This window comes from Hippocampus zosterae, chromosome 2 (assembly GCF_025434085.1).
Source record: "Hippocampus zosterae strain Florida chromosome 2, ASM2543408v3, whole genome shotgun sequence".
NCBI classification, from domain to species: Eukaryota; Metazoa; Chordata; class Actinopteri; order Syngnathiformes; family Syngnathidae; genus Hippocampus; species Hippocampus zosterae.
This window is the reverse complement of record NC_067452.1, coordinates 39040095-39061783: the sequence shown is the minus strand read 5'-3', so window position 1 is coordinate 39061783 and position 21689 is coordinate 39040095. Positions and strand designations below refer to the sequence as shown.

Genomic DNA, 21689 nt, shown 5'->3' with positions numbered 1-21689 from the left:
GAGGCCCGGGGGCCAGATCCGGCCCGCCACGTCATTTAATGTGGCCTCCCCCACAATAGAAAATCATGTGCGTCAACTTACATGATCCTTGTTAAAATCTGTACCAAAATGCCTCATTGTCATGTATAATAAATGATGAGATTTTGCAATAATTGTGTTACCCTGTTTCCACTCACTTGAACAATAACTGACTAGCATTATGGTTGAATGATTTCAAAACTAGTAATCCATTCAATTTGTTGTGTACAAGTAATAATGCAGTGAGACATTTTTGTGGTTTCACTGCCGGCCCTCTGAAGGAAGATTCCAAAGTGGCCCGCAACAAAAATTTTTTTTTACACTGCTCGTCACTCCAGTGAAGGCCTCTCTCAAAAGGCTGAAGGGTGGGGGGAGGGCGCTAGTAGTACGCCTCGTAGCTCTTGGGGTTGAGGCAGTAGAGGATGCCCCCGCCGAAAGCGAAGATGGTCCCGCCCCAGGCCAGGCCGTAGCCCCAGTTGAACTCGTGGTAAATCTTCAGGTTGATGCTCTCGATGAACTTGATGGGGTAGAGCACCAAACAGCAGGCTTGCAGGACCACTAGAAAAGAGATGCTCATTGTTCCTTCAAATTCATGGCGGCCGGGGCCCTCGGGAGGGATTTAGAGCGGACAAAATAAACATGTTAGTCAATGTTCAGTTTCATAAGAATGCGCGGTACATCTTCGTTCGTCATTAGCATCGATCGATGTGGGCTGCCGGGAGGGACAGAAACAACGGACGGAGGAAAGAATGAAAGATGAGAGAAGGATGCAAGTATGGAGAAAGAAGGGAAGGAAGATAAAATCACCGCAAGATTAAAATGGATCAAAGAAGATCGGAAAAACTGGAAATACTGCAAGGATAAGACGGAAAAACGCTCTTGAGAAAATTGAGAAAAAAATGTGATATTCATTGAACCAGACCTCAAATCGATTTGAATGTAAATCAATGCCCAAATACCAAGTTTATTAGCGATAATGGAACGAATTGAAATAAAAATGTGAGTGCTCGAAAAAATCTTTAACCACCTGAAATTAAACCGAAGTTCATAAAATGAACTAAAAGTAACGATTAATTAGTTAGCTAGTTAATTAATTAGTTAGCAAAAATGTCCTTTGTTTTCATCTTTGTTATTTCATTCATTCATTCATTCATCTTCCGAGCCGCTTCATCCTCACTAGGGTCGCGGGGGGTGCTGGAGCCTATCCCAGCTGTCTCCGGGCAGTAGGCGGGGGACACCCTGAATCGGTTGCCAGCCAATCGCAGGGCACACAGAGACAAACAACCATTCGCACTCACACTCACACCTAGGGACAATTTAGAGCGTCCAATCAGCCTGCCACGCATATTTTTGGAATGTGGGAGGAAACCGGAACACCCGGAGAAAACCCACGCATGCACCGGGGAGAACATGCAAACTCCACACAGGGAGGCCGGAGCTGGAATCGAACCCGGTGCCTCTGCACTGTGAAGCCGACGTGCTAACCACTGGACTACCGGGCCGCCCTCCTTTGTTTTCATCTTTGTTATTTCATTTCATGCATGAACATGCAGGAGTTTATTTTTAAATGTTTATTTTGGTATTACTCTACAGCTGGCTTTGGAAATTGTAGTTCACTTTATAACACAATAAAATCTTGCGCTTGACAAATACTCCATTATCCCCCCCCCCAAAAAAGAAAAAAAAAACAAACAAACCAAAAAAACTAAAACTAAAAAACTAAAACAAAGCATTAAAAAAACCCGCATAGACCTGCTGTAAAAACGAATTACAACAGGCCCCCCCCCCCAAAAAATCCCCTCATTTTATAACCTTGCCAATTTCTACAAATGATAATATAAAATAACGCCATCCCAAATATGACACGGTAATGAAATACACACCACGTCAGCCATGAAGCACCGTCGTATGTCAAATTAATAGCTTGCTTCTACGAAGGACAGACAACTGCGATGCAGGGGGAGAAATGGCAAGAAAATCTCCACAAATTTTGCATGAAACCAAAAATTATGTCGAGACAGGTTTTCCTAGTGAACTGGCGCAGATGGCTCGTGGCCACCTTTGACCTCGTCGCCGGGATGTGTGCCAACCCACCTGTAGCGAAAAGCATGAAAGCGACAGGCCTGGAGAATCGCCGTCTGGTGCCGATGCACACGGCCACCAGAGCCACCAGGAATGACGTCAGCACCAGGGCTCCGCCTCCTAGCAACAGCGCCAGTGTGGCAACCTGCCAGTCTGCAAAAAAAGGGGTGCCAGGAGGATGGAGACAGAAGAACGGGACGTAAGATTTTTTAATAACCATGAATTGAATAAACATTCATTCATTCATCTTCCGTACCGCTTGATCCTCACTAGGGTCGCGGGGGTGCTGGAGCCTATCCCAGCTGTCTCCGGGCAGTAGGCGGGGGACACCCTGAATCGGTTGCCAGCCAATCACAGGGCACACAGAAACGAACAACCATTCGCACTCACACTCACACCTAGGGACAATTTAGAGCGTTCAATCAGCCTGCCACGCATATTTTTGGAATGTGGGAGGAAACCGGAGCACCCGGAGAAAACCCACGCAGGCCCGGGGAGAACATGCAAACTCCACACAGGGAGGCCGGAGCTGGAATCGAACCCGGTACCTCTGCACTGTGAAGCCGACGTGCTAACCACTGGACTACCGGGCCGCCCGCTTGAATAAACATTTTTTTAAAAAAGCAAAGATTGCCACCATGGATGCGGATCAAGGACAAGTCAAGTCCAATGAAATGTATTTCGCAATCGGAATCACATAGCGCTCCCGGAAAAGATCGGCGGCGGCTTCGAAAGTCTCACCGCCATGTAACCAAGAAGCTTTGTTAAAATTCAAAAATGTAAATCAAATGCAGCCATTTGTGATCATGCGCTTTTGAAGTCACACTCTTTAAAGTGGGCCGGTGCGTCGCCGTGTGGTGTTGCAGTCATTTACGAAGCTCCCCAAGACCAAGAAGGGCTTTTTGTCTCACTTTTTAAATCTTCTTGCCAAAATCATGCATCATCATCGCCACAATAAGTATGATCATATCCTCTTAGTGGCGGGGGCGGGGGGGTGTTAATATTCGTGTTAAATAATTAATTAATTCATTCATTCATTCATTCATCTTCCGAGCCGCTTGATCCTCACTAGGGTCGCGGGGGGTGCTGGAGCCTATCCCAGTCGTCTTCGGGTTGTAGGCGGGGTACACCCTGAATCGGTTGCCAGCCAATCGCAGGGCACACAGAGACGAACAACCATTCACGCTCACACTCACACCTAGGGACAATTTAGAGTGTCCCATCAGCCTGCCATGCATATTTTTGGAATGTGGGAGGAAACCGGAGCACCCGGAGAAAACCCACGCAGGCCCGGGGAGAACATGCAAACTCCACACACAGGGAGGCCGGAGCTGAAATCGAACCCGGTACCTCTGCACTGTGAAGCCGACGTGCTAAACACTGGACTACCGGGCCGCCCCAGGTCACAAGTTGTCAGATTAAAAAAAAATGTGGGTGGGGGTTGGGGAGGATACTATGCAGAGTTGAGTATTAACGCCTGATGTCAGAACGAGGTCGGCCGTACGATTGACGACGGCGGGTGGCCCCGTCTAGCCTCTGAAAGAACCCAACAGCCAACGAAATAAAAGATGAGCTGATGCTGCCTTTTGCAGTTTCTTCATAAATCAGCCGCTATAATTATTTTCGTCTTGACAGGAGGTTCAGAAACACATCAGGAAAAAGACGAGACGCGCGCGCACACGGAGGAGGGGAAACGATAGGAAAGAGCGGCAGAAGTAAAGAAATCGAGAATTTATTTGAGGGTGAAGAGGAGGAAGCTCGACGAGGGAAGGGATGATTGGATGGAAAAGAGGGACGGGTGCTGGGAAAAGTAAAGGAAGAAAAAGCCAGAGGCTGGGAAGAAACATCCATCCATTTTCTGATCCACTTTATTCTCACAAGGGTCCCGAGGGGGGGGTGTTGGAGCCTATCCCAGGCCGTATTCAGGCAGTAGGCGGGGGACACCCTGAACTGGTCGTCAGCCAATCGCAGGACACACACAGACGAACAACCATCCACGCTCACAATCACACCTAGGGACAATTTAGAGTGTTCAATCAGCCTGCCATGCATGTTTTTGGAATGTTGGAGGAAACCAGAACACCCGGAGAAAACCCACTCAGGCCCGGGGAGAACATGCAAATGACCTCTGCACTGTGAGGTCGACGCGCCAAGCACTGGACCACCGGGCTGCCCTTGACAGAATTCACCTGCTATGAAGCGCTTGGGGGAGGGGGGGGGCAGATATGAGGGGGGTGGGGGTGGGGGGGGGGGTAAACAAGCGGGGCGCCATGACAAGGACAGAGAGAGGGCAGCGTGAAAAGAGACGGCGGGAGGAGCCGACGAGTGGAGGAGGAAGGAGACAAGGAAAAATGTAATGAAGAGAGCGAGCACTTAGTTCACTTAAGCTGACAAAAAGCCTGCGCTGGAAAATCTTTTCGAGCCGTATTTAGATATAGTGGGCGCGGTAGTTTGACGTGCACTTAAATAGCATCCAGACCTTGTTCCACAGGCCAGCGTCAAGCTCCGGTTTGCGCCTTGCCCTTCATCTTTTATCAAGCCGGAAGCAAAAAAGCGACTTTGGAAAAGGGAATTTTTTAAAAAACGTTTTTTCTCCACAGTTCCATTTCTTTGGAATGAAGTCAGCCGCAGGATTTCTCCGCCGTTTCAAGATTTTTCTGCAGAGAATGGACACTTATAATTGTCCGTATTTTTGTCAAGATCTAAAGTTCTTAAAGGGTGCATATTTTTCCACTACACACGTACCTGTATAATATATATATATATATATATATGGCAGCCCGGTAGTCCAGTGGTAAGCACGTCGGCTTCACAGTGCAGAGGTACCGGGTTCCATTCCAGCTCCGGCCTCCCTGTGTGGAGTTTGCATGTTCTCCCCGGGCCTGCGTGGGTTTTCTCCGGGTGCTCCGGTTTCCTCCCACATTCCAAAAACATGCATGGCAGGCTGATTGGACGCTCTAAAATTGTCACCAGGTGTGAGTGTGGGTGTGGATGGTTGTTCGTCTCTGTGTGCCCTGTGATTGGCTGGCAATCAGTTCAGGGTGTCCTCCGCCTACTGCCCGAAGACAGCTGGGATGGGCTCCAGCACCCCCCGCGACCCTAGTGAGGATCAAGCGGCTCGGAAGATGAATGAATGAATATATATATATATATATATATATATATATATATATATATATTTTCTGTCTTCCTGAAATTAGCATCTCATTAGCAAGTCAGGCAAACTATCACCTGACAGCGGTGTGGAAATTTAGAACGGATTGCTCCTTTTCCCGGATACAAGTGGCCGAAATGAGTTTTCTCCGCAGGGTGTCCGGGCTCTCCCTTAGAGATATGGTGAGAAGCTCGGTCATCCGGGAGGGGCTCAGAGTCGAGCCGCTTCTCCTCCATATTGAGAGGAGCCAGATGAGGTGGCTTGGGCATCTGATTCGGATGCCTCCTGAACGCCTCCCTGGTGAGGTGTTCCGGGCATGTCCCACCGGGAGGAGACCCCGAGGAAGACCCAGGACACGCTGGAGAGACTATGTCACCCAGCTTGCCTGGGAACGACTCGGGATCCCCCGGGGAGAGCTGGACGAAGTGGCTAGGGAGAGGGAAGTCTGGGCTTCCCTGCTAAAGCTGTTGCCCCCGCGACCCGGCCCCGGATAAGCGGTAGATGATGGATGGATGGATGGATGCTTCTTTTCAGAAAGAGGCAGATTGCAAATCGATCACGGCTGAAGCTATCTCATATTTTTTTGCGTATTCTACTGATTCTCCCAATCTTTGAATCAAATAATCAGATAAAAAACACATTACTGGCCATTATTAGGCAGTTTTTTTTGTCCACTCGTGGTTGCCAGCCTAACGTCCTAATCCTGGTTTCTGTGACTTTGAGTGTGTGTGGCTTTTAAAAGCTTGGGCGTGGCCCAGTGAGTGATGTGGGTGTCAGGAGAATGAGAGTGTAGATTTGTTGAAAATGGCTGACTATTACTACCAGTCTGTATGTTGAGGTTTTTTTTTCCATTCATTCATTTTCCGAATTGCTTATCCTTTAAAAAATGTATAGATGTTTAAAAGACATTTTAATTTACGGTTACATTTGGCCGGTTACAAGCGGCCAAAATGAGTTTTCTCCGCAGGGTGTCCGGGCTCTCCCTTAAAGAGATAAGGTGAGAAGCTCGGTCATCCGGGAGGGGCTCCGAGTCGAGCCGCTTCTCCTCCATATCGAGAGGAGCCAGATGAGGTGGCTTGGGCATCTTATTCGGATGCCTCCCGAGCGCCTCCCCGGTGAGGTGTTCCGGTCATGCCCCACCGGGAGGAGACCCCGAGGAAGACCCAGGACACGCTGGAGAGACTATGTCACCCAGCTTGTCTGGGAACGACTCGGGATCCCCCGGGGAGAGCTGGAAGAAGTAGCTAGGGAGAGGGAAGTCTGGGCTTCCCTGCTAAAGCTGTTGCCCCCGCGACCCGGCCCCGGATAAGCGGTAGATGATGGATGGATGGATGGTTTAAAAGATGTATAGGACATGAAGTGAATTGGGTAAAAAAAAAGTTTTTATGAAAAAAAGGTGTGTAACCCCCCGACCCGCACACACACACACACAAATTCACAAACGACGAACTTGAAATCTGCAGGGGTGTTTCCAAAGTCGAATTGAATTGAATCGAAATCTCTCTTTTTTATTTAATTGGTGCACATAGCAAAGTTGATACAAAAAAAAAAATCAATACGTCTTTGTTCACTTGGCTATCATCACAGCATACATTTAAATCTGAAGTTGTTGAGCTCCGAGCAATCAGTTGAGGACATACATTGCTTCTTGCCCCCCCGCCCAAAAATCAGCTGGGAAAGTCTCCTGTAACCAGAAGTGGAATAGAAGACTGCTTTTAATTTTTTTTACCCCCCCCCCCTCCCCCCCGAGATCGCTCCAACAACGGTACTTCGTTGTCGTGCGTATATCAGCTCGAGAAAATATACCCTCAGCGCCAATTAAAGAATGAGCAGAGACTGTCTGGCAGCTAAGTCGCCGAGGGAGATGGCAAATGGCAGCGAGAAACTTCAATAAAAATCGACGTGTGAAAGAAGTCTTGCAAAAGGAAAAGGAGGTGCGGGGTTGCAGCGACGGAGAAATCAAAAAATGTGACATGAAATATTCAGCATCGCCCTCACTGGAGGCTGTCCACAAATAGGTCAGCTCAATATGGTTGCTTAAAATTGGCTTGAGCGCACACACACACACACACACACACACACACACACACACACACACACACACACACACACAATCCCAGAAGCAGACAATGCACATCAATGGCATCTCCAAGGAGCGACGGTGGATTTGACGAAGGTAGAAAAACTGTCGAGTCGTGTTATGCTAGCGTTCTTTCAATTAGCACCAGTTGGCTCCAACTTGGTGTCGTTATTTTAAATCGACGGCTCGGTCGAATTTAAAAAAAAAAAGGCTTGCAATGAATGACAAAGTAGAATCCTGTCGAAAAGTTGATTGATTTCGGATGAGGGAGACAAAAAGTGAAACTCATCATGTTGAGATTCATGAAAACACAATGGGGAAATCGTTAGCATAGGCGCGGCAAGATTTAATTTTTTTTATTTTGGGAAAAAATACTGAAACAGTAAGTTAAAAATGACTTAGGCAAGTGTTCCCTTTGGTCAACTAAATGATTCCCGGCTAATTTCAACACAAATCGATTTGGGTGGGTTTTTTTTTTTTTGTATGTAACAGAAATTCCTGAGATGCTAACTCTGCTTAGCTTGTACGCAAAAATACTGAAAGTGAAGCGCTGAATTCCATTCTGTGTGTAGTGGAGAAATGCCACGATTAGTCGACAGTCATGACAACAATCCATGATCAAAGTTGTTGACAATAGTCAATAGTCGATGAGTGGTTTATTTATAGATATATTTAGTTTTTCTGTAGCTAACATATTGTAGCATCAAATAACGACGGATTACGGAGGCGATAGGTCAGCAAACTTGTGTGTTAACAACCAAAAGGCAGTTTTTGTACGTGCGTGATTGACCGCAAACAAGCGCTCCCTCAAAGTCAGTCACAACAACGCGCAGAATGTTCTGCGTTTATGAACGCAGACGCAGCGGCAGTCGAAGTAACACGACATGACGTATTTGCAACAAGGCCTCAACGGCAACACATCAGAAATGAGACAACCGGCCTTGTTCGTTACAAGATACAAATTTATAGTGCGGAAAGAATACGTCCCTCTTGAACAAAAGGAGAAATATCGGAAAGTAGACGTAGCATTTCACCTCGTGCTACGTTTGCTAGCTGAAAAGCTAGTAGCCGATTAGCAAACGCGGTGTCATTTAACCAATTTATTACCTCAAGTTCTTTTTAGTGAATAGATAACCCATGCGTACCTCTCCGCACCTTCCAGGAACAGGTCTCAACTTTTTCTTTCTTTTTCTTGCCTTTTATTAAGCAAAAGAAACGCCCAAATGTACATGCGCATAATGCCTCCATCAACGTGACCTTGACAGTTGTTGTCTCGCCTCCCCAACGGAACTGCGCCGATGGATTGATCTGACGGACGCAACGATTGGACATGGTCTGGATCGGCGATTTATTTAGTTGTCCGACAGCACAACTGTCATGGACGACAAAAAAAAAAGTGTAGATTAACAAGGCCATAAGAATAACACTCATTAGTTGCCTTTAAGAACAATGGTAATGAGAGATCAGAAAAGCTGCGAAATATAGCAACAGAAGTACAAGAGTGGCAACACTGCTTTTGAAAACACCCCCGTGTTTGCCGCTATGTTGTCGGTGGAAGCAGTGCAGGTCATCCATCCACTTGCTAACCTCGGGCAATAGGTGGGGGGGTTGCCGGACACACAGAGATGGCAGGGCACACAGAGACGAACAATCATCCGCGCTCAGGCCTAGCTAGGGGCAATTTAGAATATTCAATGAGCCTGTTTTTGGAATGTGGGAGGAGACCGGAGTACCCGTAGAAAACCCACGCTGGCACATGCAAACTCCACACAGGGAGGCCAGAATTAAACCCACGACCTCTGCACTGTATGGTTGACGCGCTAACCACTGGACCACCGGGTCGCAGGTTATATTCAGTGAAGACTAAATTGTAATTGACTGGCAACCAATCCAGGGTACAGTATATCCCGCCTCTCAGTTTTTTTTCCCATATATACAAAATGATACAACGTAGGCTTGTGTCTCGGTACCGATGCCCCCCACCCCCACCCTAGTGCACATCCCCGGTGTGCCTAATGAAGCGTCCGCCGGGACACCCTCCTCTCACCTGAGCTCAACGTGGTGTTGCACTGCCACTTGTCGATGCTCGTCGGCTTCCAGCAGGACTCCCACAGGGACAGGTAATACTGGTCGTCAGCCGTCACCCACGCGGGGCTCATCACGGCGCCCACGTCCAGGCACAGCGCCAGGAAGACGCACACCAGCCCGACCAGTTTGAGCGGTGTGAGCGGGGAGCTTCGCGCCGACTCCTCCGTCTCGGTGATAGCCGACGACATGGCGGGGGGGCGCCGTGGATCCGAGCAGGAGGCGGGTGGTGCGAAGGAAAGAAGCCCGCAGAAGAGAAGTCGGTTGTTTTACGTGGGTGGATCCCGCGCGCCGGACGGGACGAGTGCCTTGTGGGCATCGCTGGAGTCGAGCGACGGGGCTTGATAGGCTAACCTGGAGCCGCTGACGTCACTGCTCCCTACGGGTGGGAGATAACGAGTACAAATACGTCCCTACGTTTTTCAGGTACACGTACACGTTTTACTTCGGTATTTTCCCCCCGACGACTCTTTACTTTTACAGTCTACATTTGAAAGTAGATGTGTACTCAGTAATGCAGTACAAGACTTGAGTATTTTTTTCAGGTAGTGGCTTTACTGTATTTTAACTCATTCAATCGCAGCCATTTTCACTGGAGCAATCGCCTCAATCCCAGCGTTTTACTGGGTTTTGACGGATACTTCAAGGCCCATAGAATATTTTGGTTCTAATGATACAAAATAAAGTTTGGACTCTCTTCTTTCAGCAGAAAAAAAAATTTGCTTGCAGGAATTGGATAAATTGTATTTCGTTTGTAGTCTTGGGTTTGTTTTCCTTCCTTGCTTTTTGTGCAAGCACTTTTGGTTATCGTCTAGTTTTTGTGTTTCCTGGTCCTTGTTTTGACCAGCACTTTATGTTACGACTTTGTCGGTGCAATTTCTGTATATTAAATATTTTTGTTACGTAGTCCTTGTCTGGAGTCTACAATTTTTGGGATCCAAAACATTATTCCGTTTGTCCGAAACGTGATAGTTTCATGAAAAGGGCGATTCCTGGGCAAAAAAAAAAAAATGGAGAAAAGGAGCTTTTTTTGTAAAAGCATGCATTTCAAGCACGTGAGACACCACTGCCACCTACTGGTCGCTTTTTTACACGATTTACAATGCAAACGGTTTATTCTCATTCACAGATTGCATCAGACCGTCCTCCTCTCTATGACACAAAAAGAAGACGTACCAGTACGTCCTTGGTAGGTGGGGCCTAATTTTAAAAAGAAAGTACGTCTTGTGGAATTAAAGAGTTAATAGTATCACTGCCACCCGACAGACAAGATGAAAGGTGGCGGAGGTGAAAGTTGTCGTTCCTTTTTCCGTTTTCCCACCAGTGATAAAAGACTAAAACATCAAACACAACTAAAGAGGATTGAACATCACACATTTTTTTGTCAGGGCTCGAGAGAGCTGAGGTGAAACCAGTGTGCGCACGTCACAATGTCCATCTTCAGCCATTGGTGCCACACTGCAATATTCCCCCGACCCCCCCCCCCCCCCCCCCTCTCTCTCTCTCACACGCACACACACACAAAACTAGGATGATTTATTTAATGGAAGACATGTTTTCAGAGCGCAGTCTCAATCTTTCTCAAGATTGTCCGGGATATAATTTAAAAGCCCTCAATTGAAGGGACTTGATTTATGTCGGAAGTTAACTCCATGGCTCTGTTATTACCTAACAAAGAAAGAATAAAAGATGTTACATTTGATTTGAACGAATGCAGTAACCGGCATTGCTTGGGCATTTCTTTGATTCCCTGTCCGTCGTGGCAGATTGTGCAAAACCTGAAATGGTACTACTACCGGTAATTAATTGCAATCTTAATAAAGGGATTAATCTGAAGGTAGGTTAAAGTGAAGCAGACAGAACCAAAATGACACAAGTGCAAGGTGGAAATCTGGGCTCCAAAAAAGTAGGGGTGTCAAACTGAGTGTAGTTGAGGGGCCGCAGGCTAATTTGATGTCAAGTGAGCCGCACCAGTCAAATCGTAGCTTGTAAATTACAGCAAGTTGGCGTTTTTTCCACTTTGTTTCACTGCAGCACAAAACTTTAAGTCCATAATAAAACTCAAAATTGACTTTGAACCACACAAACTAAGTGAGAACGATTTCAATTGGATGAGAGATTGATCACCTGCCGAGTATAAGAAAAAAAAATGTTTAAAAAATATTTTTTAAAGGTTATACGTATGCCAAATCAGATTGCACCTGACGAAGTTCTTTGTGGCTAAACTCAATCGCTACACAATTTTCTAACGTTTGAACCTCCTAACCTCGGCAATACAGTGAAACTCCTCGACAACGAAACCTACATGGGCGAAAATACCCCCTAGTGTGAAAAAATGTTCATGCATGAAAGCCATTCCCACTTTGCTACTCTACGTACAACGAAAAGTCCCCCTGTTCCGTTATACGAAATCTTTTTCTCTGCTCTTGCCTCGTAACGAGATTCACTACAACGAACACAAGCCTTCCGCAAAAGTCTAACGTAACCTCAGCATGCCACAGCGACCTCTGCTGCTTCGTTCGAAAACGGCAACAGCAACCACCACACTGGTTTACACATGCGCAGTAGTCCAGGAAGTATTTGTTATTGTTAGTTTCAGACGCAGCACGTACGTTCCATTGCTAAAATGCCTACGAAACGGACCTGACTGTGATTCTATTAAAACAAGTTATTACTATTAGTACTAAAATGGAGGGGTGGGGGAGGGGGGGGGGTAGAATATATTCAAACAACTTAAACCACGGCCCAATTTTAATGATCACAAATGAAAATTCCAATTAAGTCCCCCTTTTCCTTTCCCCCCTTCTCCTTTGGATGATTTGTTCCTTCGCTCTGTTGGGCGACGAGCAAATGTATTCGTGAGATGCTGCAGAACGTTGTTAATTCGACAAAATAACCTATACCGCAGAGCGTTGAGGAAGAATTAAATGAAAAACAGGAGGCAAAATGAAAGAAAAAGAAAGTAAAGAGAGAAAAGAATCCTAAACTGTCCAGCACAAAGCAATGACAAAATGAAAAAATGCAAAATGAAAGAAAGAGACACAAATAAAAGAAAGAAAGTTGGAAAAAGAAAGTAAAGATAGGAGAAAAGGAGACCTAAATTGCCGAGCACAAAGTAAGGCTTAAAAATGAAAAACAGGACGCAAAATGAAAGAAAGACAGAAAGTAGAAAACGTAAATTAGAAAATTGATTTCTAATAAATTTCGTAAAACACAAAAATGTTTATGTGTTTTACTTTTAAAAAATAAACGTAAAACAGACAGCAAGAAATAGTACTGCGATTTATACATTTTGTGTTCATATTGCATTTAATTGAAAGATGTTTGTTGTTTTTTTCTCTTTCTTCTTTCTTCTTTCTACATACATTCTTGCTGCTGGAGGCTGTAAATTTCCCCAGTGTGGGACGAATAAAGGATATCTTATCTTAAATAAGGAAAGAAAGATCAAAGGACAGAAAGAGAGCAAGATCGAAGGGTAGAACGTCAATCCAGTGTGAAGCATCCGTTGTGCCGCATCAGTCGTGTAGCGGCGAGATTTTGACGGCGGGTGGTGCCATTGAAAATCCCGCCGAGGCCGCCACACTTGGGCTGCCTCTGTCCCGGAGCGCCATTTAGTTAGCGCGTGTGTGTGTGTGACACCTCTGCATGAAATCGACAGAGTGAGATGAAGAGTCATTTGCAGAATTTCAACGGCGCCGAATTTGCCAGGGCTGGAATGCGCCGGTTCCTCGTGACAAAGTTGGGCTGCTGTCCACTGGCGAGGAGCGCGGCGCCGTGGCCGGGCGACGGTGCAGACAGAGGACCGGTTACGCCTCTGACGTCATAAATCCACTGCATGCCCGACGCCTACGGGAAGGATCGGGGCCGGTTGTTCATCGTGCAACTTTAATATATCGTGCTTGGGAAATACCTTGATGGCAAGTCTTGCGTTGTGCCTCTGATTTTTGGCGGTGGGGGTGAAAAACACATTGATGAGGGCGCCGCTGGAATCGACGGGGGGCAACATTCCAGAAGCCGGACTGACGGCAAACTCATTGCTGCTGCCCGGTTGGAAAGTTGCGGTGAAAGGCTCCGGCCTCCTGAGAATTGAAATAGAATTCCTTGAAATTAGACGGGGCGGCCCGGTAGTCCAGTGGTTAGCACGTCGGCTTAACAGTGCAGAGGTTCCGGGTTTGATTCCAGCTCCGGCCTCCCTGTGTGGAGTTTGCATGTTCTCCCCGGGCCTGCGTGGGTTTTCTCCGGGTGCTCCGGTTTCCTCCCACATTCCAAAAATATGCGTGGCAGGCTGATTGAACACACTAAATTGTCCCTAGGTGTGAGTGTGAGCGCGAATGGTTGTTCGTCTATGTGTGCCCTGCGATTGGCTGGCAACCGATTCAGGGTGTCCCCCGCCTACTGCCCGAAGACAGCTGGGATAGGCTCCAGCATCCCCCGCGACCCTAGTGAGGATCAAGCGGCTCGGAAGATGAATGAATGAATGAAATTAGACGGATGGACAAGACAAATTGGGAAGCCTCGCCGGCTTCTGCCTGTAAATGTGCCGCCAACAAGTGGACCTGGTTAATCATCCGAGATTAGCTGGGCTAGGCTTCTAGCTCAATGTGGAACCGTGGAGCGACTTGTGAAAAAAAAGTGTCTCATTTGGTGCATCGTACATCCGAACCTCAGGGGTACCAGCTGGGATAGGCTCCAGCACCCCCACCGCGACCCTTGTGAGGATCAAGCGGTTCGGAAAATGAATGAATGAGTTATAAATGATTGTAAAATCTTCAAGTACCGGTCAGCTGAAAGGGCATCTCCAGTATCTCTGGTCCTGAAAAGTGATCATTTGCTTTCTTAATGTGCTGTACTGATTGGTCATGTGGGTTTGTTCAAATACTGGACAGGCAAAGCAATGGAAACAGGGAAAAAAGAAAGTTTGACTTGGATCATCAGTTAGGACTCGGGCTCCCACTGTGGACAAAAAAAAAAAAGAAGAAAAAAAGCCCCTTCAGTCTGCTTCCGCTTGCCCTTGAGAAAAGCACCGAGTATGCCCACCTTTCTCTGTCACCCCCTACCAACGTGACTGAAAAAGCTGTAATTGAAAACACAGATGGCAAACATTTCTTTCAAGCGACATGCAATCGAGCAAACATACACACCGAGTGGTGCTGGTCAAGCAGAAGCCCACCGCGGATGTTTGACCAAACTCTGTGACATCTGTGTCAATGACATCATCGACCTGGGCCTCCGTGGCGATGACATCCAGTGGAAACTCCCAGATTTGTCCCGACGCATGCTGCACCACTAGAATTGCTGAGCACCTACACACACACGCACACACACACACACGTACATCTTCCATTGATAATTGAATTTAATTTTCAAGGCTTTCAGCTGTGGCCCGGTAGTCCAGTGGTTAGCACGTCGGCTTCACAGTGCAGAGGTTACCGGGTTCGATTCCAGCTCCGGGCCTCCCTGTGTGGAGTTTGCATGTTCTCCCCGGGCCTGCGTGGGTTTTCTCCGGGTGCTCCGGTTTCCTCCCACATTCCAAAAACATGCTTGGCAGGCTGATTGGACGCTCTAACTTGTCCCTAGGTGTGAATGTGAGCGTGGATGGTTGTTCGTCTCTGTGTGCCCTGCGATTGGCTGGCAACCGGTTCAGGGTGTCCCCCGCCTACTGCCCGAAGACAGCTGGGATAGGCTCCTGCACCCCCCGCGACCCTAGTGAGGATTAAGCGGTTCAGAAAATGGATGGATGGAAGGCTTTCAGCTTATGATGCTTCAGCTGCTCATCTCAAGTTCATTGGAAATTGTAGGATGCGAGTGTGTGGGTGGCAGTGGTGGACCCCCCCCCCCACACCCACATCTTTTTCTCACAGAGTGCTAACGCTGCAAGGCAGCAACTCTGCCAGGCACATTAACGCGTTTCACTGCCATTGACGGCTAAAAAAGTCCAAAGGTCCATCGATTTACCATAGGCTGACAGTGACGGACACCCGGATTTTAAACTGAGCGTGTCGAACGATTCTCTCAACAGGAAGCCTTATGCAATGTACCCGACAAATTTGTGGCCGTAAAAGTGTTATTTGCAGTTAAATGCTGAAAGGGTTCACAGTAGAAGACATCCTTTGCTTTAAAACTCGTCGTCGTACAGACGATTTTGAGTATGTGCTGATGGGATACCAGCTGGTTCCTGAGAACAATATTTGAAATTTAAGGTTGTGTTTTCAAAATTGCAAAAGCAAGGGCAAGAAAGTGCAAACCTGTCGCTGGTTTCAAACTATTGAATGAACTCCCGGTGCACATTAACCTCCGTGCGGCCCATTTATAAAACCCAGTTTTATTCCTTGGCGTTCAACACAGCACGAGACTAGAGCCCTTATTTTAGTGTCTTATTTGTTTTGAACGTTCTTACCTATTTTATTGATTATAAATTCATCATTCATTCATTCATCTTCCTAACCGCTTGATCCTCACTAGGGTCGCGGGGGGTGCTGGAGCCTATCCCAGCTGTCTCCGGGCAGTAGGCGGGGGACACCCTGAATCGGTTGCCAGCCAATCGCAGGGCACACAGAAACGAACAACCATTCGCACTCACACCTAGGGACACTTTAGAGTGTTCAATTAGCCTGCCACGCATGTTTTTGGAATGTGGGAGGAAACCGGAGCACCCGGAGAAAACCCACGCAGGCCCGGGGAGAACATGCAAACTCCACACAGGGAGGCCGGAGCTGGAATCGAACCCGGTACCTCTGCACTGTGAAGCCGACATGCTAACCACTGGACTACCGGGCCGCCTATTTGATTATTGATTATATATTGATTGATTATAAATAATATGTTCAATTGTCTTGCGCTTTGCACTTGTTTTGAAAGTCGTTTTTCAATGAAACCGAGTTGACACGATCAAAACCTTTTCAGCGCACCTGAATTCTTGACTCATCAATAAATTATGTGCAGCACAATATGATGCGAATAACATGATGGAAGAGGCTAAACCTCAATGCCTGGCCCACTGAAATAGAATTGGGGAAAAAAAAGTTTAGTTGGTCAATAAATGCATTTTGGATGAAATGAACTGTTATGGTGTTGTGTATTGTGGCCAAAATAAAAGCTTTGTATTTTTTTTTAATCTTAGCGACCAAAGACGCATCAGGAGGGTCTTCAATGAAGCCAAATTCATAATTTCTCATAGTGGGAAGAAGCAGGAGGATCCAGAGTGAACCCATGCAGGCTGTTACAAATTAATGCAGACGAGAAAGAAGGGGGGGATAACCCCCCCCCCCCCCCCAAAAAAAAACATAATGCAGTGTTTACTCAGCATGTCATCTGTTATTCACAGAGCAACAGGACAAAGTGATTGAACGCTCTCCCTCCTGTTGAGCGTCTGGATCGTGACAGTCTTTTTTTGACTTCATATTTGCTGGCTCACAGCAGGGGTGCAATATCTGACATTTTTTCTTCACATATTGGGAGGTGTTGATCCATATGAAAATGAGTGCCGATGTGTCAAGCTGTGAGGAAATATGAGACTGCAAGTTTGTGCGTGTCTGCATCAATCAAATGTGCGCTTGGATGGCGTCTGTCAATGTGCATCAAGCTTTTATCTACACCCCAGAGATTTTTGTGACGGCACCTGCATTGCTTGACCGGACTGAAGAGCAGATTGATGGTGAGCGTCACAACGCCGGTCTCGGGGTCTCTCCTCCCGGCTTCGATGGAGGCAGTGAGGATGTCCTCGGTTTCACTTTCGAAACACACCTCACATTGGAAGTCTTCTGCAAATGCGTGGAGAACTGCAAGAGTAAATTCGGAGACAGATTGAGCGGGTCTGCACACCCGCAGAAGGATAGAAGTGCAAAAACAGCTCCCCAAAAGCAATCTGGCTGGATCTACTCGGCTTCTTCACGATAGATGCGCAATGCAAATTTCAGTCAATGCATTTTTGATGCGAAGATTATTGAATGAATATGTACGTGTCAAAAAGGAAGGTTGATACAGTATATCAAAATGCGAATAAATCTCAACCTGGCTTGCTCACTTTTTCACCTTTGAGAATTGGTTGTCAAAATAATGAAAGATCGGCAAAGCCTTTATCGCGACTCTAAAGATACTGTATGAAGTCAAGATGGCGCCCGAGTAGGCAGCCGTCAGCAAGTGCTCTCATGAGCCTTGCTTTTTTTGTTGTTTTTGTGTTTCTTTTGTCACTTTGTGTTTGTTGTTACGTTGTGTGGACTTGATGTGGACCTTTTTCAGCATTTTTTGGCCACGACATTCATCAAGGAGGAGACTCTGTGCTTGGTCGTTGCGCCTTCTCGGCAGCATGGATATACCAGCACTGTTTTTGACTGGAGGAATGTCAGCGCCATTTGACTGTCGTTGCTGGACAATCCCGGGGCGCTTGTGTCTTGCGCCTGTAATGGGCAGCATTTTTCACAGCCCCGCTTTGTTCAGCGGAGAGATCGGTGCTGTTGAACGGTCTGCGGCTGGATGGATGGAGGTCTTGAGGAGCCGACGATGAGAAGAAAGGAGCGTTGGCGCGGAGTGCCGATGCGGATTTGGAGCTGGGAGTCGCGGCTTGGAGTTTGAAGCGGATTACGTGGGACAGGAGAAGTGAACTAATCTCTTTTCGTCAATGGATGCTACAGCTTTGTGTTTGCTTTCAAAACTTAGCTTGTAGCAGACGTGTGCACATTTTCAGCACGACGTCTCTGATCCACTGGAGAAAGGACACTTTGATCCTCTCCTCTTTCATCTAGAACTGCTTCAGACAACAAATTGTATGCAGAAAAGTGGTGAAGATTGAACGACTGTCTGTGTCCTATGTGTTGTCTTGTGTTATTTTTGTTATTTTGACTTCAAAATGGCGCCGCGAGAGTGGCTGCCTTTCCAGCAGCTCCTATATTTTGTTGTTCTTCTTACTTTCATAACTTTGCTGCTGTGAATTGGGAATTTCTCCATTGTGAGACTAATAAAAGTTTTCTTATCTTATCTTATCTTATATGTTGCAAATTGGCGTTTGACTTTCAGCGCATAATCAGCATTCTGTTCTGCTCGTTTGACCTTGCCGTGACCTTGAAGAGACTCCATCATTTGAAAGTGGACGTCAATCACAAAATTACTTCCTTGATCTAAGTCAAGTCAAGTCAAGTCAAGTCAACAGTATTTATAGAGCACTTTCAAACAGCCATCGCTGCATACAAAGTGCTGTACATGGAGCGATTTAACATATACAATAAACAGTAAGACGAATCAGTAATAAGTAATAAGTAATAAGGCGGTAGAAAGCACCAAGCAGTAAAACCAATAGCAAATCTAAGTCATGCTGAGTCAAACGCCAAAGAATACAAGTGAGTTTTGAGGAGGGCTTTAAAGATGGGCAGCGAGGAGGCTTGCCGAATGTTCAGTGGGAGGTCATTCCAGAGAGATGGACCAGCAACAGAAAAGGCTCGATCCCCTCTGAGCCTCAGTTTAGTTCTTGGTACGTCTAGCAAAGACTGGTCCACAGACCTGAGGCGCCGGGCAGGGGTGTAGGGGCGTATGAGCTCAGAGAGGTAAGGTGGCGCGAGATTATTCAGAGATTTGAAAACAAAGAGGAGGATCTTAAAATAATTCTAAAATGAATGGGGAGCCAGTGAAGGGATGCCAAAGTAGGAGTTATATGCTCCCTCTTACGAGTACCAGTCAAGAGGCGAGCAGCGGCATTCTGTACCAGCTGAAGGCGCTTGATGGAGGACTGGCTGACTCCAAAGTACAGGGCGTTGCAGTAATCGAGCCGGGATGTGACAAAGGCATGAATTACTGTCTCAAAGTGTTCATGTGAGAGGAAAGGTTTTATTTTGGCCAGCTGTCTAAGGTGAAAGAAGCTGGATCTAAGTACAACATAAACATGAATTTGCACCACGCTGACACTCCATCCATCCATCCACCCATCGCAGCCATGCTGGAGCCTATCCCAGCTGTCTTCGGGGAGTAAGCAGGGCACTCCGCCATTACAACAACAAAAAAAAGGTAACGATGCATGCAAGCCACACCTTCATGTTTAATTTCAGCTCCTGGCACAAATCCAGTGAGCAGGACATCAAGCCTCTTCTCCAGCTGGCAGCCCGCTTCACACTGGACCAGGCAGAGCGGTGATTTATCAACAGGCGCTCTCAGGGGAATCCCGCAGAGAGGGTAGATCCAACAGATGGTCGACAGCTTCTTCCTGGCCCTGTTTGATTATGAACGTCGAGCATGCTGAACGCTTCACAATTTGTCATGAGTCGCAGGTAAAAATAATTAAGAGGAGTCCAAGCGCACGAGCCGACAAGCTGCATTGAGACCATAATAAAGCCACGGCGGCTGGCAGACTGCCCGTCATGCCTTGTTGGGTTTTGCATTACTGAACACCGCAAAACCAAACAAACTCGTAGGAAATAATTCAGAAACCGACAAGTACCGCCTGCGCCTTTAACCACCGCTAGCGTCATCTCCATTGAAGCAAATCATGAGCCCGTAGGCCACTTTATTGACACAGCCCGCCCTGTGGTTGGAATTCATTGAAATGATCATTTATTGTTTAAATCAGGACATGTTCAGGAAATACATACATGATGCATGTTATTGACCTGGGTTCAATTCTTCATGTAAATATTCATATTTTTTTACGGCTGCACCAGCAAGAACCTTCTGCTAGCTTCAGCATTGCTTCCTCTGAGAACGTCTTTTATCAAATAAAATAGGTACTCGGTAAAGTCCTTAACTGAATCGGAAACACAATCAAAGTGGATCGTGAATCGAGCCATCGTGAATCGAATCGATGAATCGTGAATCGAATCGATTTTCGGAAATCTGAATCAATACCCAGCCCTAGCTAGTTAACCATGTGGCTTCATTGGGCCACAATAGGGATTTATAGCCGTAAAAGGCGCAATAATCAACAAAAAGTAGATTCTTCTACTTCTGGACCTCAATGCAACACAGGATTCTAGTTAAGGTAAGCCATTTTCAACTAAAAAGAAAAACGTTTTCATAGCTTGTTTCGTTCAATGGGGACTAGTTTATAAAATAAAATAATAAAAACCTTTGAGTGGGCACAAAAGGTCAAAAAGCGTGGCACAATTTGAAATAATCTGTGTTCACTTATTTCTCAAATATTATTAAGTAATCTTAACTTGTTCACCTTACTGTACTGAATATCAAGTGTGAAAAATTATTCATTGCTCCGATCATGTTGTCACTTGAAATATCAAGTTGGAGAATTTTTATTGCTGTGTGATGCGTTACACCCGGAGCAGAATTCTGTTGGAATGAAAATACGACGCACCTTTTTCCACTCATGGCGGTGTTGAGTGGCTTCATCGAGATGCACAGCCAAGCCTGCTGTGGGTCCATAGACTTGGGTGCAAACACCACCGGCACATCCAAATTGCCACCCTCGTTTATCTGTATACCTGCAGCAGAAACCCCCGAATAGATCATTTTTCCATTATTAATTACGGCCAAACAATTGATCGGTTCTACGTTTAACCCTTTCGTGCACCATGCAACCGGATAACATGATCTGTAGTAGCCGCTGTCCCTAAAAGGTTTAATGTAGACTATAATAGATTTGGTGTGTTGGCTTCCACAAAATTGACAAGAGCAAAACTGTGGTCTGTAATTTTGTTTAATTGAAAAAAGACAGGGCGGCCCGGTAGACCAGTGGTTGGCACGTCGGCTTCACAGTGCAGAGGTACCGGGTTCGATTCCAGCTCCGGCCTCCCTGTGTGGAGTTTGCATGTTCTCCCCGGGCCTGCGTGGGTTTTCTCCGGGTGCTCCGGTTTCCTCCCACGTTCCAAAAACATGCGTGGCAGGCTGATTGAACACTCTAAATTGTCCCTAGGTGTGAGTGTGAGTGCGAATGGTTGTTAGTTTCTGTATGCCCTGTGATTGGCTGGCAACCGATTCAGGGTGTCCCCCGCCTACTGCCCGAAGACGGCTGGGATAGGCTCCAGCAACCCCCGCGACCCTAGTGAGGATCAAGCGGTACGGAAGATGAATGAATGAATGAATGAATGAAAAAAGACACTGCAAATGCTCCAATTTGCGCAGAAAAGTCACTGCAGCAATCAACAAAGGACGCTGACGCCACGATTAAATTACAGGACTGAGAAAAAAGTCCTTAGGGAAGGACGAACGGCACAGGTGCTGTAACTTAATTAAAAGAAGAAACATTTCATTTGAATCTCTTTGACATTGATATTTAATGACAACGTGTCCAAAGGGACAGAAGCTGTTATTCGAACCTTCTTGCTGCCCATTTAC

The 21689-nt window shown here is 46.5% G+C and overlaps 2 protein-coding genes across 6 annotated transcripts in view; both read right to left on the bottom strand.

Moving 5' to 3' along the window:
* Window positions 1-345: 345 nt before the first annotated feature.
* On the bottom strand, window positions 346-9742 carry LOC127596596 (transmembrane protein 47-like). The gene is made up of 3 exons (XM_052059328.1): window positions 9382-9742; window positions 2113-2253; window positions 346-576 (listed from the first exon to the last, which is right to left on the bottom strand). The coding sequence occupies exons 1-3, from the start codon at window positions 9608-9610 to the stop codon at window positions 398-400; spliced, it is 549 nt and encodes a 182-aa protein (XP_051915288.1). The 5' UTR covers window positions 9611-9742; the 3' UTR covers window positions 346-397.
* Window positions 9743-12852: 3110 nt separating this feature from the next.
* LOC127596499 (cilia- and flagella-associated protein 47-like) overlaps window positions 12853-21689 on the bottom strand; it is a 51414-nt gene continuing 42577 nt past the window's right edge. For 4 of the 5 annotated variants that reach the window (XM_052059072.1, XM_052059074.1, XM_052059073.1 and 1 more), the window contains 6 exons: window positions 20710-20836; window positions 19436-19614; window positions 17038-17197; window positions 14561-14722; window positions 13330-13498; window positions 12853-13265 (listed from right to left, as the gene is read on the bottom strand). In XM_052059072.1, the coding sequence (XP_051915032.1) occupies window positions 13092-13265; window positions 13330-13498; window positions 14561-14722; window positions 17038-17197; window positions 19436-19614; window positions 20710-20836 (971 nt within the window). In that variant the 3' untranslated portion in view covers window positions 12853-13091. Of the gene's footprint in view, window positions 13266-13329; window positions 13499-14560; window positions 14723-17037; window positions 17198-19435; window positions 19615-20709; window positions 20837-21689 lie in introns of those variants that run through there. The other variant, XR_007961488.1, reaches the window with a different exon arrangement.

Coding starts and splice junctions, on each gene's coding strand:
- LOC127596596 (XM_052059328.1), bottom strand. CDS start 9,610: ATGTCGTCGGCTATCACCGAGACGGAGGAGTCGGCGCGAAGCTCCCCG. Junction 2,254..9,381: donor CAACACCACGTTGAGCTCAG/GTGAGAGGAGGG, acceptor CTTTTTTTGCAG/ACTGGCAGGTTGCCACACTG. Junction 577..2,112: donor TTTCATGCTTTTCGCTACAG/GTGGGTTGGCAC, acceptor TCTCTTTTCTAG/TGGTCCTGCAAGCCTGCTGT.